The 17,510-nt window shown below is 37.8% G+C and overlaps 1 protein-coding gene across 1 annotated transcript in view; it reads right to left on the bottom strand.

Annotated features, from left to right (window-relative positions):
* LAMB3 (laminin subunit beta 3) overlaps nt 1–17,510 on the bottom strand; it is a 366,988-nt gene that overhangs the window by 186,753 nt on the left and 162,725 nt on the right. Inside the window, exons 8-9 of the mRNA XM_044077133.1 lie at nt 917–1,107; nt 647–767 (exon numbers count right to left, since the gene is read on the bottom strand). Of these exons, the coding sequence (XP_043933068.1) occupies nt 647–767; nt 917–1,107 (312 nt within the window). The remainder of the gene's footprint in view (nt 1–646; nt 768–916; nt 1,108–17,510) is intronic.

The following is a 17,510-nucleotide window of genomic DNA, read 5'->3' as shown; positions in this document are numbered from 1 at the left end:
TGGTCAGGTAACACAAACATCCATTACAAAATTGTGAAGTTGTGACTAGAGTGATTTAAAACTGCAGTAGCAAGGCTTGAATAAAAGATAAGGAGTGAGACACTCACTGAGGAATTAGGATTACCGCAGAAACCCACATCATTCACCTTTCCCTCCATCAGCCAACACAGAATATGCATTGTTCCCTAATATACAGTGAGCATGGTGTTAGTATATACTTGCAGCAGAGTTGTAGGTGAGCTGCTCCAGTTATTGTGTCATTTCAGATATGAGATTTTACAGTCAAGATCAGCATCGTGTGACCATAAGGCAGAGCTGTTGTGTAGTTATAGACGGCATAACAAAAGCCAAAGTTTTGTGCAGTATGTGTGACTGGAGATTATGACTAATCTAGATAAGTATTACATGTAATTACCTTATGAAAAGTTGCATTAGAGCATTAAGACTTTGAGATTTGTATAACATTTCAAGAGTGATAGAATGTGTATCTCAGTTGTTTTATTCTGTACTTTCCAGAGGATGGCCTGCTGATGCTTTATATACATTATGGAATAAAAAAACTTTCTCTTGCATAAGGTGCTAAATCACTGCTAACATTTGGCTGCTATTTAGCTTGATTGTTAAGTTGTTTAGTTTTTAAACTTACTTTTACAAGTATTTGGGTTGTTTTCTTCAGCTGGTTTCCATGGAAGGTCATTATAGAACTCAGCGCAACGTTCACAGTTGGGGCCTGCAGTTTTATGTTGGCAAACACATGTATCATAAACCTGCATTTAAAAAAAAACATTTAAAATTATCAGTATTTCATTATAATGTAATTTAAGAACTTATATTTCATAGCAGATGAAATGTAGGAGGAAAAATGAACTGCAGAACAGGATAACATTTGTAGGATATATATTTTTAACTTCCTCACCTGAACTTGACTGATTTGGTCCTGTGACACTGCAGTACTAGAGACACAATGGTTTGCATGACCGAAACAAAGGCAGCTGCCAGTCACACGCATTTCCTTCAAGGCATAAAATGCATCAGGAATACGAAAAGCTCTGCTGGGTGGCCTTGCTAGCTTTATAAACTTGACACGTAAGTTGGTGAAGCCAAGACCTAAAAGTGGATGGGATAATAGAGTCACTTACTTAATAAAAACACTTACAAGCATTCCATTTTTTTATTTACTAACCTTTTATTCTCATAAGGACTTTCTTTTGTTGGGCACTTACCATCAGAGGAATGTTCTGACCAAAGACATACTCAAATGTTCCTCATGGAAAAGCAATAACAAGTTGATTGATTATGGGCTGTCAGTACAATATAGAGCAATTGGCAGCCATGGCACTACAGCGGTTAGCGTTGTCACTTCAGAGCAAGAGGTTCTCCAGTTTGATCCTTGGCTGGGGTGCCTTCTGTGCAGAGTCTGCATGTCCTCCCTGTGGTTGTGTGGCTTTTCTCGAGATGCTCCGGTTTCCTCCCACATCCCAAAGTAGGTGGATTGGACACTCTAAATTGTCCCTAGGCATGTGTGTGTGCCTTCCATGGAAGGTGGGGTGCTGGGCTGGCAACTCGACACTGTAAAACTCCACTGCCAATCATGAGCGGACAGGTAATCTACTGTAGCGACCCCTAACCGAGAAAAACTGAAAGAAGTACAATCCAGAGCGATCCCTCACATGAGCAGATACGTTTTATGATGTAATCAGGAACAGGATGTATATACAGAGTGATCCCTCACATGAGCAGATACTTTTTATGATGTAATCAGGAACAGGATGTATATACAGAGCAATCCCTCACATGAGCAGATACTTTTTATGATGTAATCAGGAACAGGATGTATAACTTGCAGGAATTTCCCCTACACTTTCCCCAGGTAGGTGACCTTTGCTAATTTTTATGTAATTAATAGTAAGTGGATATACAGTTTTTTTTTTCAACTGTACAGCTTATCCCATGGCAGGACTGGACACTTTTTAAACTACTTGCTCATTTTCTTGGAAATGCCAGAATGACTACAATATTTTCTATAGAGGGTGAAAAAGACAAGATTAGTATTTTTACACTCTTAACTGCATTTTATGAACTTGAATTGCTCTACTGGGATTTCACGTACAATAAAAGCCTATGAGAACTGAATTATAGTCATGCAGCTACTGAGCTGGTTACACGAGTTTATATAATGCTGGAAACCACGGGTTTAGTTCATTTTAATGGTGAATAATATCATGTCAACTGAATATGCATGCAAGCAGCCAGTCAACATAGATTAAGAAAATGAGGTGCACAGGAACAATGCATTTAATGTTTACACCTACAGCATGCTCTAATTTTACACTGTCATTAACTATATTGTAATCCCACTTCCAGAACTCTAAAATTATTCCCTTCCACATACATTCTACCTGAACAATCCTTTAGCACCACAAAACAGTTTCTACTTTGATAAGCATGCATATTATAGCTTTGTGTGTGACTTTGATATCTGATAATAAATAAATAACTGGATTGTTCAGATTAAAATGTTAAGGAACATTAACTAATGTCAGTAAAATATCTTATGATAGATTATGAGCAAATTGCCCTTTTGCCTGATACAAGATGTCAATATTTGCTATTATGCAAGATGCGATTATGTACAGTGTCCCAGAGACACAGATACAGAGACAGTTGGGTCTATAAGCATGTTGGAGGGAAGATCCAGTTATCTATCTTTTTATATCAGTCATAAACTTAGGTTTCAAAATGCTGACTACAGAACTGTAACTGAAGTCTGCAACTGCCTTTGCTTAAATAATCATTCATAACATTTCTAATTAACAGAGATACTATATTTAATGCTCCATTACTTTTTTCTTACTGTTTTGTTGTCACAGCATGTTTCAGTTTCCAAGCATAGCAGGTGGTTGTAGAGTTCTAACCACAGATTATGTGACTACAGACCTTTAAACAGAATGCTCTTGCCTTGACAAAGTACAGTTGTATAAGTAACGTTTCCATAATACTAGCTGTCTGAATGATCACTGCTGCTGTAGCCTAAGCTATACAGGTTATACCCTGAATAGCATATAAGAACCAGACAGTTTCCAAAGCTTAGGAGCCCGTTTTATATGTCCATGCTGTTCACAACTTGAGCAGACCTGTACAAAATCAGTGGTATGGGTGCCAAACACTTTATTGCTTTCATGCCAACTGAAACAGGGAGGCTAAAGCCCTGAAAAAGATCAATGCTAGGTAAATAAAAATCAAGTTCATACCCTGGCAACAAAAATCACTCTAAAATAAAGTGGATGGAAGGAGGGCACTGCTGCTGTAGCAGTAATTGTTTGAGCATCTACTGTTATGGTAAATTTACTTAGATAACTGTACCATGTTCAACATTTGATCATTGCTGCAATAACCTTAGACGTAGGGGTCGATTACCAAAGCTTAACATGAGTGGAAGGAAGAAGAATGACAGTCTGGGAACCTCTGGAGAATCATCAGATTCATGTTTATTCGTCTAAGGCAGCTTCAGAGAATGCAAATAAAACAAAAGCAGTTAACCAAAACCACCTTCAGTGAACATTTAAAGAAATAAAAAAAAACGCAGTTAAGAGTGGAGAAAAGCAATCTCCTCTGTCAGTGAAAGTACTTTTATTTTATTTGCATTCACCAAAACTGCCATTGACAAGATAACATGCTCCCAAATCATCTTAGTAAAGCCTGCTTTAGACATGAAAAAGAAGTGGAGTTTGTATCACTTTGTAAAAGCATGTGCAGATCGCAAAGTCACTGCACTTAGAATGCATTTAGAATCTACCCATTTCCAAAGAGCCACTATTTAAGCTATGGCCCTCACAGAATGTGCCTTGACCGTGATTAGAAATGCGTAGTTATGGTGTTAGTAACGAACAGAGAGACCAATGTTTCTTACCTTTATAAGAAATGAATAACTGATCAGACTTTCTAAAGGTTTTAGTTCTGTCAAGAATGTTGGGTGAACAGCCAAAGAATGAAGAATTTTTCTCCCTCATATTCAGGTTTTGGAAAGAAGAGAGGGGGTTAGATAGCTTTGATGTCGATACTGCTTTAAGTATAAATTCTCAAAGAAACCCTGTATTTGTCGAAAATGAGAAAAGAATGACCCACCATGACAGCTTGCCACTCACACACCGTTGTTGCAGAAGTCTGAACAATAAGCAAAACTGTTTCCCAAGACAAGAACCTCAAATCAATTTGGTGAGCTGCTTCAAATAGAGACAGAGTTATTTTTTTCTAAAGCAAATTAAGATCCCAAGGAGAAGCTGCCTGTTTTCTAGGTGGCCTGTTATGCAATACCCATTTCAAAAACATCTTCTCATATGGAGGTGCTGAAACAGGACGATCCATAGGATGACATGCTGAAATGGCACAAACAAGAACCTTGCTAGAGGAGTGAGAAAGGCCAGAGGATAATAATTTACACAAATATTATAGAGCAGGCAACATACAAGCCTTAAAATGGTCTTTTTACATTTTGGCACCAACTATGAAATCTTCTTTTTTTACATATTCCTCAGTAGCAGCCGTCTTTCACTCCTTTAATACCTGCTGAAGATCCTTGGAAAATAGGTGCCTAAATGGTATTAAAACTCTATTATGCAAATAGTTTCAAGTTAGGATGTATCAAATATACCCTGTCTTGTATAAGTATTTCCAGCCTGTGGAGAGGCTTGTGGTAATTGCCCTTTTCCTTGGCCATTTCCAGAGAATGAAGAACCACTGTTGCCTGGGCATGAAAGGAGTTACCACAGTGGTCTTTAGAAAGTCTGTCTGAATCTCCAGAATGACCACAGATATTAGTGGAAAGGGTAGAAAGGCATGCAGGAATATTTATGTCTAAGGAAATGAAAATGTTTTCCAGGCCTGCTTACAAGGACTCCAGGAACATAATTTTGCCATTTGCTGGTTGTGAATGGAGGCAAATAATTTCTTCCTGGGGAGCTTCCTATAGCTGGATCAAATCCTGGAAATGCCCCAATTCAGTTTCCATTTCTGGGGTCTGTCCTGGTCTTACTCAGTCTGTCTACCCCAATGTTTTGTGCCGACAGGATGTAAGACACCTAGACAGAAGGATTGTGCTGAATAGCTATAGCACAGGCTACAATGGGTAATCTGCAAAGAGGGCAAGATCTGGAAGCCCCTGTTTATTTATGTACCACACCACTCTGGTGATGTCTGTTAATAGCTGAATCAGCTCTAGGGACAACAAATACATGAAAGAGCTGAGTTCATTTATGACTGCCAACATCTTCTTTATGTTTATGTTTATGTGTTTTGGTCTGTCTTTTTCATTCCAAAGACCATGCACTTTTAATCCCAAAGTCACAGGTCTTCAAGCAAAGTTTTAGGAATCTGTTGTTACAGACTGTGTTGGAGTTGGAAGGGAAAATGATAGACTAGCATTCAGATAAAACTGGTCTCTCCACCAAAGCTGTTTCATTTCACAAGTCCCAAAACTGGAATTTGAAATTTCAGGGGGTGGTGATGTTGGGACCAAACCAATTTTAGGTATCATTGAATCTTTGCAATGCAGAGAATGGCTGGAGGAATCTTGAGAATTGCAGATGCCATGAATCCTATTATCCTGAAAAATTCCCTTGCTGTAGTCCTGGACTGAGTGGAAAAAAATCAAGAATAGATTTAGGTCTAAATTTAGTTTTTCCTCTGGAAGACAGATCTCTGAATTTAAGTATCTAGGAGACACCCCATGAATACAATCATACAATGGTATGGGAAGGAGTCAAACAGGACTTTAGGATGGAAACCCAGTGTGTGTCTGAGGAAGAGCTCTTACTCAAGAAGGTAGATAGCCTAGTAACCTCATATATATATATATCTTAAGTGAGATTCCTGACACATTAAAAAAGACTGTCAAAGATAAAACATTGTATAAATATGAAACAATGTGAAAACCTTGAAGTCTGCAATAGGGATCACTGGAGCTAAACATTTTGTGAACACCCTCAAAGCATAAAGTGTAATGCAGAAAATTGATAGTGTAATACAGTTAAAGAACATCTTAAACACTGTTTGAAATCTTAACAATAGGAATACGATGACAAGCATCCTTTAAATCTAGAGTTTATAAAAACTGAAAAGTAGAATAAGAGGTCAACAGGTTGTAAAGGGATAGCATTTTAAACTCTGAGACTTTCACAAATTGATCGAGAAGGGGCAGATCTAGGAATGGTTTTCTGTGAAACGTCTTTCTTTGGTACCAGTAGGAGGAACAGGTTCTATGACCCCCTAAGTCAGCAAATGCTGAATGGCAAGAGAAAAAAAAAAAAAAAGAAGTTCGATCTGGTCAATGAGGAAGAATCCCCTAAAAGTAGGGGGAGAGACTCTCACTGACATCTATACCCCTGATGGATTGCTCTTGGAACTCATTTGTCTGACAGTATTTGTTGCCAAAGAGAGAAATGCTTGAATTTTGCTGGCTCTGCTTACTTTGCTTTTTATAAAAAGGTTGTAAAGTACTTGTGAAACCTTTAACAAACTTGGAGAAAGAAGGCTGAAAAATCTGAATCACCCCCTTGAATCAGCTTTCCTCTCTTATTACACCTTTTCAGGACCTCTGCAGTAGATGGTCCAAAAGTAACCTCCCTATCCACAAGAAAATTCAAAATTTCAGACTGAACATCCTTAGAGGAATTTTGAAAATGTAACCATGCAAACCTTCTCATAATAATGCCAGTAGCAGCTGATATGGGTTAGGTATCAGTGGAGTTGTTAGCACACTTCCTTGAGACAAAGAAGCAGCAAGTGACTTTACACAGTATTTTTACTCAAAAGAGGGAAATGTGGTTATAATGTTCCTCATATTCTCAAATAAATAAAGCAAGTAAAAACCTTAACACATCAGTTTCAAAATTATGAATTCTAAAAATAATTAAGAATAGGTATACCCTTTTTTTGAAATCTATCAAAAGGTGTCCCATCCTTATCAGAGTAAGAGGAATAAGCATTTAAAAAAGCTGCAGTAGCATTTGCCAAGAAAATCACTGCAGGTCAGACCTGAGATTAGAAAATAAGAGTTTGTATAACTGAAAAAGTTTATACAATCTTATCTGCCTTCTTATACTGGCTGTCCAATAAATGCATCCTCTAAAGCTGGAAGAACAGGAGCAATAAAAGTGGGATGGGGAAATTCCAGTTGTGATAAATAAGAATTTGTTTTTTCATATAACCTGAAATGTCATTATGTTCCCACAAAAATGAATAGTTTGTTTTGGTTTCAGAAAAAGGAAATTCTTTTAATAGACAATCAAAAGAAATACCGTCCTCAGAATCAGGATCAGTCAATTGAGGAGAAAAAAAAACAGACGTTGTTCTGTAATGGTCATTTCCCTTGTGAAGATTGGGTGAAGATAAGTGAAGGCTGCCAGCCTAGCCAGATAAAATTTTGGAGATAATTCTGTCATCCATAAATATTAATGTAAATCACAGGCTTGTTGTCTTAACTGGTAAAAATAGTGTTACATGTGGAACTGGAAAAAATGTAACAACAGTGCACTCTACTGACCAAGTAAAGCATGTTGTGACCCTTTGATCTAAACATGGCTCCGGCCAGTCTAGATTAATTTTTGCTATTGTTTTAAGAGTTAATGGCCAACATTTGCATGCATAAATATCCTTTATTGCTCTGGTTTCTACCCCAAGGTGAAGAATGTAAATGTAGTTTCTTTTAGCCTGGGAACCCAGGGAAGTGTGAAGAATGATGTAATGAGAACCAGGAATGTGATTTTAAAAACAGAAAGAATCAGAGAGCATTAAGCATTTTTGTCTTGACCATCCAACTCATCAGCACTGTTTTGCTCTATATGTAAGTTTATCTTAGACTTTAATTTTCTCTTAGACATAGCTAGAAACTAGAAAGATTAGACTAAGTGTTTTTTTCTGTGATGTCAGAACTGTACTACTGAATTATTTTAAGTATTTCTCTGTGATCTCTGAACTCTTGACTAGCACTGTGTAGTAAAAAGTATTGTCTTGTATTTTTATTACTTATTATTTAATATTTTTAAACCCTTCCAATTGTGGCTGTTTTTTGTAGAGATAATTTAAGCTCTTTAGAGTGACTTTAGTGACTCTAATAGCTTTAGCCCTGGGCTATACTACCAATTGGATAATAATATTGCACAGTAATATTTGGACACCCTTTTAAGAGCCTTTGAGTAGCTGATAAATATTAGTGGGTGGTGGCAGCTGGTACTACCATATAGTCTGGGAAAAAGGGGTACAGCTGGAGAACCTGTGCCAGCCTTCCCCAGGAGTGTCTGTGTGGTTGTATAAACTCTTCTCAAAGTGTGTGTATGTGTGTGTGTGTGTGTGTGTGTGTGTGTGTGTGTGTGTGTGTGTGTGTGTGTGTGTGTGTGTGTGTGTGTGGGTGAGCTACTTGGGCAAGAACACAAAGCACTGGTTGGACAGAGAGGGTGCTGGAGGTTTTAGCTTGCCCACTAGGCTGAGATCTGGACCCTATAGCTGTGCCAGTGGGGAGTCTTACTGGGGACCTGGAGAGCAAGTGAGCAACCAGGCCCAGATTGACTGTGATATATGTGTGCTTTTAAGGGAAATTACACATTATTGTATGTATTTGTAATCCTTTCCTCCTATATGAGACTCCCCTCACTGGTATTAGTGGTGAGAATTGAGGCTCCTTGATTGCTGGGCCAGGGCATGGGAGTCACATCACTGTTCACCATACTGGAAAACTTAAGGTAATTTCCCTGTTCATCATACTGGAAAACATAAGAAAATGAAGAATTATTTTTCCAGCTATCAATAAAACCTGAGTAAGAGGGGTCAAGAGCCTGTCTAAGCCCAGTAAATCATCCATGGGTAAAGTAGTTGAGGTGGGGAAGGTAAAAAGAAGCAGAAAGATGAACAATTATCAGGAAATTCCATAGACACAGACTAATTCCTATCAAAAATATCACCCCAGAAAACAGACATCCCAGTCTGGCTAGGCAGAAAGGCATTCCTGCTCCTTTACTGAAACCAAGAAGAGTGCTTCTCCTATGCCCACTAAGGACCCACCAACAGCCACATAGGACATGTCTTACACCAGTACATGCTAGCTGAAGGGACTACACCAGGGGAAGCCAAGGAAGAAGATGAGTGAGCTGAGAAATTAGAAATGGCCACAGTGGAGTCACTCATTGGTGTCTGAGGCAAATTTGTAGCCTGATTATGGGACAAATGCTGTATGGAAATATTTTTCTTTTTATGGGGAGAGACAGAAAAAGCCAAAAATGAGGTCTGGGTACTGGTGACAGTTGTAGTCAGTAAAATGTTTTTAGAAAAATAATGTTTTCATCATATAGCATCACAAGTACAACATACACTTATCCCAGCCCCTAAAATCAATTAAATAAAAGTTTTCTTCAGAATACTTTTAACAAGCTTCACAAGTAAGTAGAAAGTAGAATTACAGTCTGCCAAATTACTGAAAAGTCGCATGACAATCGAAAAAACATAAAAATCTTATTTTAAAACAATTTCTTAGAAAAAAAAGTATTATTTCTGTCATAAAATAAATTGTGAAAGGTTCCTTTCTCAAAATAAACATATCTGCTCAGTGATGAGGAATTGTTGGCTGACCAACACTCCTCAAAATTCTGCAAGATGTGCACTTTTCAGTTGAAGGAAATCTCTGAAGGGTCAGTGCCCAGACTGTTGACTTTCTATAGCTCTGCTCAAGCTGTGAACAGTATGAGCATGTGGAATGTGTCCTGAAACTTTAGAAGCTGCTTGTCTGTTATATCCTATGGATGGCATAAGCAATATGGCTAATGTTATTGTAACAGTGAGCAGATGATGAACATCAGATGCCATTCAGTATCCTGAGGCTCACAATACTATTAGACTGACAATATTTACTTGAAGAAGGTAGGACTCCCTTCCTGCTTGGGTTTAGCTCTAACTATGCCTTCAGACCTGAGTATAACAGTGACCATTTATCCATAAACTTACCTTATTAAGCTAATCCTACACAAGACAAACTATCAATTTACAGCCAGCTATATGTCACCATCCATATCACAGAACACCACAAGAAACTCTTAATGGTACTCACTGAACCACCCTTAATGAAAATATAATTTTAGTAAGAGTTCACATATTCTTTGATTAGCTGTTGTACCTAACCTACTCCAGAAAAGTTTGGTTTGCCCAAAGATTCCTAGACCTAATAAATGACAATTCAACCTTAATTTTATTTAGATGTTTTGGATCAAAACATTTTAACTTCAAGATGAGCTTGTCAATTACACAGATAGCAAGTAAATGGTGAACAAATTAGATTTAAGCAATACTAAGAAAAACTGCAAACTCAGTTAAATGATACTAGAATAAATATCATTATCGTCAGTTCAAAAAGATATGTTTTAAGGCCCCCCCCCCCAGAAGTCAGCCAAAGATGGACACTCCCACAGCTCAGCTACCATGGGTACAAATTCCATAAGTTTGGAATCTGATAAAAGAAGCAACTAAATCATACGATTTGTAATTTTGACCATCATGTTAATAAAACGAAACCTAAATCTATTCTGTTTGGCACGTCTCATAAACTTTCTTCTATCTATTATTTACACTTTCTGGATACTTGAGTAAATCATATAACCCAAGTCAAAAACTACAAATAATCCTGGCATAAAACTATATCTCACATTGACGTTTCACCTCCATGTCTAACTTATAATCTCTAGTACTCAATTTCCTGAAAGTTGTGGCATCCCTTCTCTGGGCCAGTAATCAAGTAGCCTGAATCCTTACCCCTGACACCTGTGAGGGACGTTCACTTGGAACACAGTATTTCCAGATGTAGCTCTCTGCATCAAGCACAATTTCCCTTAAGAGCAAACAGGGAACAAACTCAGTCTGGAGTCTGGGTTTCCCTTTTTCTATTTCCATATCCCCAGTAAGACTCCCCACTGACACAATTGTAGAGTTGAGTCCTCAGCCGAGTGTCCAAGCCAAGTCCTCCAACACCCTCTCTGTGAAACCAGTGCTCTGTGTCCCTGATCCAAGTACCTGACACACACACTCATTGAGATTTGATTTACACACACACACACACACACACACACACACACACACACACACACACACACACACACACACACACACACACACACACCTGGGACAGGCTGGCACAGATACACTCGCTCTGCTACCCATTGCCCAGACTATAAGGTAGTTACTGGCACCAGACACTCCAAAGCGAGCTACTGTAAGGCTCTTACAAGGGTACCCAATTATACTGAGTGAAATTAATATTAATACAAATGGTAGAGTTTTACCAATGCAGCAAGGCTATCAGGAGTGGCCACAGAGTCACCAAGTAAATAAAAGTGCTCTCAAAGTTTAAAATATTCTCTAAAGGACCAGCCAAAATGAGAAGTTTAAATATATGTAATAATAAATATTAAAAGAACATGAAAATACTAAATATCTGTTTACAATAAACACCAGAGGTTCAATCACAGGAAATATTAAATTAATACAGATGAATAGATTCACACAAATACAGAAAAACACTGCATTTTCCTGACTGATGTAAATAATTACTAGTTCCTGGTTACCTACTAAAGCAAGGCAAGATGAAGTGGGTGAGTGATCCTTCTATGTCAGGTTTCAAAAACAGACTGCTTTGAGACTTCTGTCTCATCTATTACAAAAACATCATTTCAGTCCTGGATTGCAGAATGAGATCACATATATCTGGTCATCTGTCTTCTGATTCCCATACTACCACCTTTACTAGAAAATGAACCAGAATCTCACACATATGTATTACCATACACACAGGCAGAGCTTTGCTAAGATGTGTTATAGCATCTGGAAGCCATAAAACCATTTCAGTACTTCCACCCTTCCAGGGTAGCAATTAGTTCACTGCTAAAGACAATACAGCAGGATTCCTAGTCCTTGTTTTCACAGACATTTTGTCTCTGGCTGCAGTCAGAACTGTAAGATACAGTCTTTATGGCTGACCAGGTAATTTAATTTCAGCCTATTTTTCAAAGTTAGCTAGACTGAGATTACCCTCTTCTCTTCTAGTATCCTCTGTTACAATATTAATTTCAAAAGTTACCATTCAGTCTCACATACATGTATATTTCTTTTCTGTCCAGCAGGCACACTGTCGATATGTTTTTAGCACAAGATAAAATATACTTTTAAAATTTAACAATTTTAAATACTTTTTAAAATATGCACAAATATAAATTTTCAACACAAGCATCTGTACAAAACAGTTTGATATACAAATTACATATAATTCTTTAACAAACTCTTGCTAGCTATGCTGGCATATGTTACACATCCAATGCCCTACTTCTCCTGGCCTAGCTGGAACTACAGCACATCGTCAAACAAGTCTATATGCTAACATCCCCTGCACTGACTTTTCACCTCCATATCTAACTTATCTCTAGTACTAAAATACTGGGAACAAGTCTGTAAGCCAACAAGGTTACATAGGTTAAAGGCGCATCAATATGTTAGTGCTCAAAGTAGAATATGCCCTTTCCCAAATAGTCAGTAGCAGCTCTCAAAATTCCCAATAATTTCAAATAACAATTTGACAGATCTGTTGATTTATCATTCATGATGACCTCCTTATATACCAATGTAACTTTCTAAATCAAACCATTAACCTTCTAATGACTGAAAGATCTTAAATCCTGCTGCCCACTACCCTCTAAAAATTTGTCGCCAATAATTGTTCTCCCCACATAACACAGATTCTCCTCTTATACACTCACATCCCAATAATAAGATTCCTACACAAACTATTGCAATGCTCTTTGTTTACCTTTATCTGACTGAGTCTTTTCTAGGCTTGCATTTATCACCTGGATTGTCTCCAGACAACTATTTAATCACTCCCTACACACTCATCATTCAAATAAACACTATTCTCTTATTCTGAGGTTATAAGCACCAACTGTTTTCCCTACCATACACTTACTATACACCTACTCCACACATAAATCTCTTTTTATATATAAAAAGCACTAATGGCATTAGGTATACCTTTGTTATATGTCTTTCCTAGTAAAATCTCTCAGTGCACTCCTGAAAGACTGATCTTACAGCTGGTTATTTGCACTGTGAGGTCTTGTTAAAATGACATCATTTGGCATTTACTCCTAATTATTCTTACTGGAATTATAACTTTTACCTCTTTCCTAGTATTACCAGCTACTGCAAAGCATATTTTCTGCTCACATTGTTAGATTTCTACTGCTGTGAATATACTGTAATTGCTGTATAAATGTACCTTTGTTATGGTCTGCTAGTTGTTATACTTACTGTGCAGCATTTGTGTTTATGCCTCTATCTATATAGATATACTATAAATATATATATATATATATATATATATATATATATATATATATATATATATATATATATATATATATATATATATATATATATATATATATATATCTGTGTGTATGTATGTATCTGGATAAAATAAATGCATTCTATTCTTTTAACTGTTTGGGGGTATTGCCATATGTTCTATAGGATACTGTATTTCATGGTTAGTTTTGCTGCCTTTATCCCCGGTAGTAAAAAAAAAAAAAAAAAAAAGTCTCCAGACCACTTCACACACTTCATAAAGAAACGTCCAGTAAATAAATGCATGCATAAATAACTAAACAAAGTTCATCTGTGCAATACACTTAACATATGCAGAACTGACTTGTGATATAACTACTGCCAGAGTGTGGGGATTTGGTCTGATAAACCGACCAAAGTGAAGTGTTGTGATTTTCTTTTTTTTTGTACTTCCAAGTATCAACTATGCAGAAACAGCTGTCTAGGAAAGAAGAAGCCAATCCCATTTCAGCATTTTTAGTGACATGTTAACAAAATATTAAAATACATTCTATCATACAATAATGCCACACCATATAGTAGAAAATGAGGTATGAGGCAAAGCCAACTGTCTATGACTTTGTGGTTTCACAAACATTGTTATATACAGGGCCCACTATGCAAAACTCATAAAGCAAATAAGCATTTTCTTTTAAATCATGAATGTGTCAGGGAACATTTTCAAACTCCAGGCTACAACATGTCAAAAGTAGACAGACCTAATAAAAAGGTGGGGGAGTGGCCATTATCTACCAAATAACTTAGATATAGACCTATACGCTTGTCCCACCCCCATTAGACAAGGTTAAACTTCTTATCTCCTGTCTCAGAGTAAACAAGAATAAGTAATTGTATATCATAGGCATATATGTAACTCCTGGTGACAATGCTGAAATAACTGAAGAATTTCTCTTTGGGGTTAAAACTGATATCCCATATGACACAACTATAGAGGATGACTTTAATATCGACTGGCAACAATTAACAGCAGTTCCTCTAATTATGCACAAAATCTATATGGTTTCAACCAAGTCATCAACACCCATACCTGATACAACAAAAACACCAATAGAGAATCCATCATTCACTGTATTTTGACCAATAGAGTCCATCATTGACTGGATTTTCTCCAGTAAAGAATCCATCAATGACTGATTTTGACCAAAAGAGAATCCATCAATGACTGTATTTTGATGAATAGAGACTCCATCACTGATTGGATTATAACCAATAGAGAATCATTCACGGACTGGATTCTGACCAACAAAGAATCCATCACTGACCTGATTGTGGCCAACTCTCCGCACAGAAGTTACTCTAGTGGCTCCCTCCCTGATACCCTCAGTGACCACTGACCAACATTTATAATCAGAGACTACACCGCCACACTAAAACCACATCAACACAACCAAACCTGAAATCTAACCAGAAAACATTTATCGCAACTTTAAAACTCTTTGACTAGAAACCACTACTCACACTCATCCTAGATGAAGCAATAATCGGTGGGAGGGTGGCCTAATGGTTAAGGTGTTTGCCTTGCAAACACAGGATGCAGGGTTTGAGTCTCACAAGGGATAATTGGCTAGGCTTAAAATGGCTCGCAAGGGCAGTTAGCTTAGTACTAATCTATGAACCTATGAACCTATTCTCAATCTAAATATCCATGCCCTTAACAGAACAAAAATAATGAAATCAAATCTAGTCCTCTGACTGTCCATGGAAACAAGACAAGTAATGAAAGAACAGGATACGAACCAGAAATAGTAGAAGAAGTTTAATTCTACTTCACGTCTACTAAAATTTAAACAGCTCAAGAACTTAACTTTCTTCTTTTTCTTTCGGCTTTTCCCAGTTAGGTCGCCACAGCAGATCATCCGTCTGCTAATGATTGACAGTGGAGTTTTACAGTGTCAATTTGCCAGCCCGGCGCCCAACCTTCCACAGAAGGCATGCACATGCAAACACTCACACCTAGGGCCAATTTAGATTGTCCAATCCACCTACTGCATGTCTTTGGGATGTGGGAGGAAACCGGAGCACCAGGAGGAAACCCATGCAACCACAGGGAGGACATGCAGACTCAGCACAGAAGGCACCCCAGCAAGAATCAAACCAGTGAACCTCTTCCTGTGAGGCAGCAATGCTAATCGCTGCACCACCATGGCCATCCAGCTCAGGGGAACTTAACAAAAGAAAACAATCAAAAAAAGATAAAAGGGCTCATTATAACAAAATACAAACTGCCAACTTAATGAACTCAAAACTGGTTTGGCATTCCAAGACCAACTAAGTCAACCTTGCCCCTCCCTAACTGCTGATGTAGAATGCATAGCCAACACGTTTAATCAGCATTGCATACAGACAGAAACCTCTATCATGGAAAATTACGGTACTGCTGCAGTTACTAACCAACAACCAAACAATACTCCTCATTAACCTTTTTTTTTTTAGCCCAGTCTCTACCTCGACAATCAAAACAATAACCTACACAGCTGAAATCCAACACTCTTGCCCTAAATAGCATCCGGTCTGAATATGTAAAAACAGCAGAAGATGCTCTAGCATTTCCAGTCTCTATACTGGTGAATTGTAAAAGAAAAAAATGTCTGTACTCTCTTGAACAAATCTTCCATACTTCCTCTGCAAAAAGGTGGAAATTCTACTGATCTCCCCAACTTCAGACCATTTGTTATCCTATCCAGCTTATGAAATATTTAAGAGAACTACATTCACTCCCAGCTCCTTAAGCACATTCTGGACAATAGTCTTCTGTCTCTAGCACAGTACGGATTTAGCCCACATCTCAGTACCACCACAGCTCTCATAAATCAAATTAGAAATAAAGGTCATCTAGCATCTGCAGTTTTCTTTGACTTTACAAAGCTTTTGATACTGTCTCCCATACTCTTCTCATTCATAGACTTTCTTCCCTTGGCCTTGATATCCCAACCCTCTCATAGTTTGAAAGCTATCTTGGCAGGTGATCTCTGTCTGTCTGCTGGGTGAATTCTTGCTCATCCTTCCTCTCTGTATCAGTTGCAATCCTCCAAAGATCATCTTTGGGCCACTTCTCTTCAGCATATTCATAACTGACCCTATAGAGCTTGTAAACATAACACCACTGAGTGGCATGCTGCTGGATCTGCTCATCAATGCTCTTTTTCTGATTTAGACAAACTACAAAACATCACACAGGAATAACTTACATCTATTGAAACATGGCTCTCTAATTCTCAACTCTTTTGCAGTCCCAAAAAATCAAAATTAATCCTATTCACCCCTAGACAGCTCATCAAACAAACCCCCCTATTGTACTAACCTCCTGAAATCATACCCAGATCGAACTAGTATCCCATGCAAAGCTGCTTGGAGTCACTATTAACAGAGATATAAAATTCAATAGCCACATAAGGGAAGCACGAAAAAAATCCAAAACTTGGAGTACAATACTGGATAAAACCTAATCTCACTATAGCAGCCAGAAAACATGTAGCCTTTACATTCCTACTCTCAAATCTTCTGTATGCTTTCCCAATATTATTCAACCTACAATCCCCCCTATCCAAGAGCTTAGATTAATGCTATAACAAAAAAATGCACAATAAATCCCACCACTGCTTGGACTTCAAACAAGTAGCATAGCTAGAATTGCCTCACTCCTTAAAGTTTTCCCAGCTACTATTCACACATAAACTGTTTATCAGACCTGAACAATGCCCATTGCTATCTAACATTTTACAACTCTACTCCCAATTTAGACCAATATTCTCCTCAAACCAGGCCTTTCTTCAAAATTCTACCTTGTACAATTCAGTGGGTGACTCCTTGTACTCCTTGTATGTCTCTAAAATGTGGAACTCCCTGCCTCTTGACCTAAAACTGATTTACAACCATAGGACCTTCAAATTACAACTTAAGCAATAACTCCAAGCCTTTTGTCTCTGCTCCTGCTCTACACCTGAATGATACCCTCTGTCACTGCCACCCCTTCTATGTTTCATCCCTCTACTTGTCATCTCATAACTATATCACTATACCGTACCTGCCACACTCCTCAAAACTGTCCCATGTGGATTTCCTAGAACTCTGTGTGTTAA

This window comes from Protopterus annectens, chromosome 7.part0, assembly GCF_019279795.1.
Source record: "Protopterus annectens isolate FY-2018-M chromosome 7.part0, PAN1.0, whole genome shotgun sequence".
NCBI lineage: Eukaryota > Metazoa > Chordata > Ceratodontiformes > Protopteridae > Protopterus > Protopterus annectens.
Note: the sequence above shows the minus strand (reverse complement) of the source record. Positions and strands in the feature narration are given on the sequence as shown.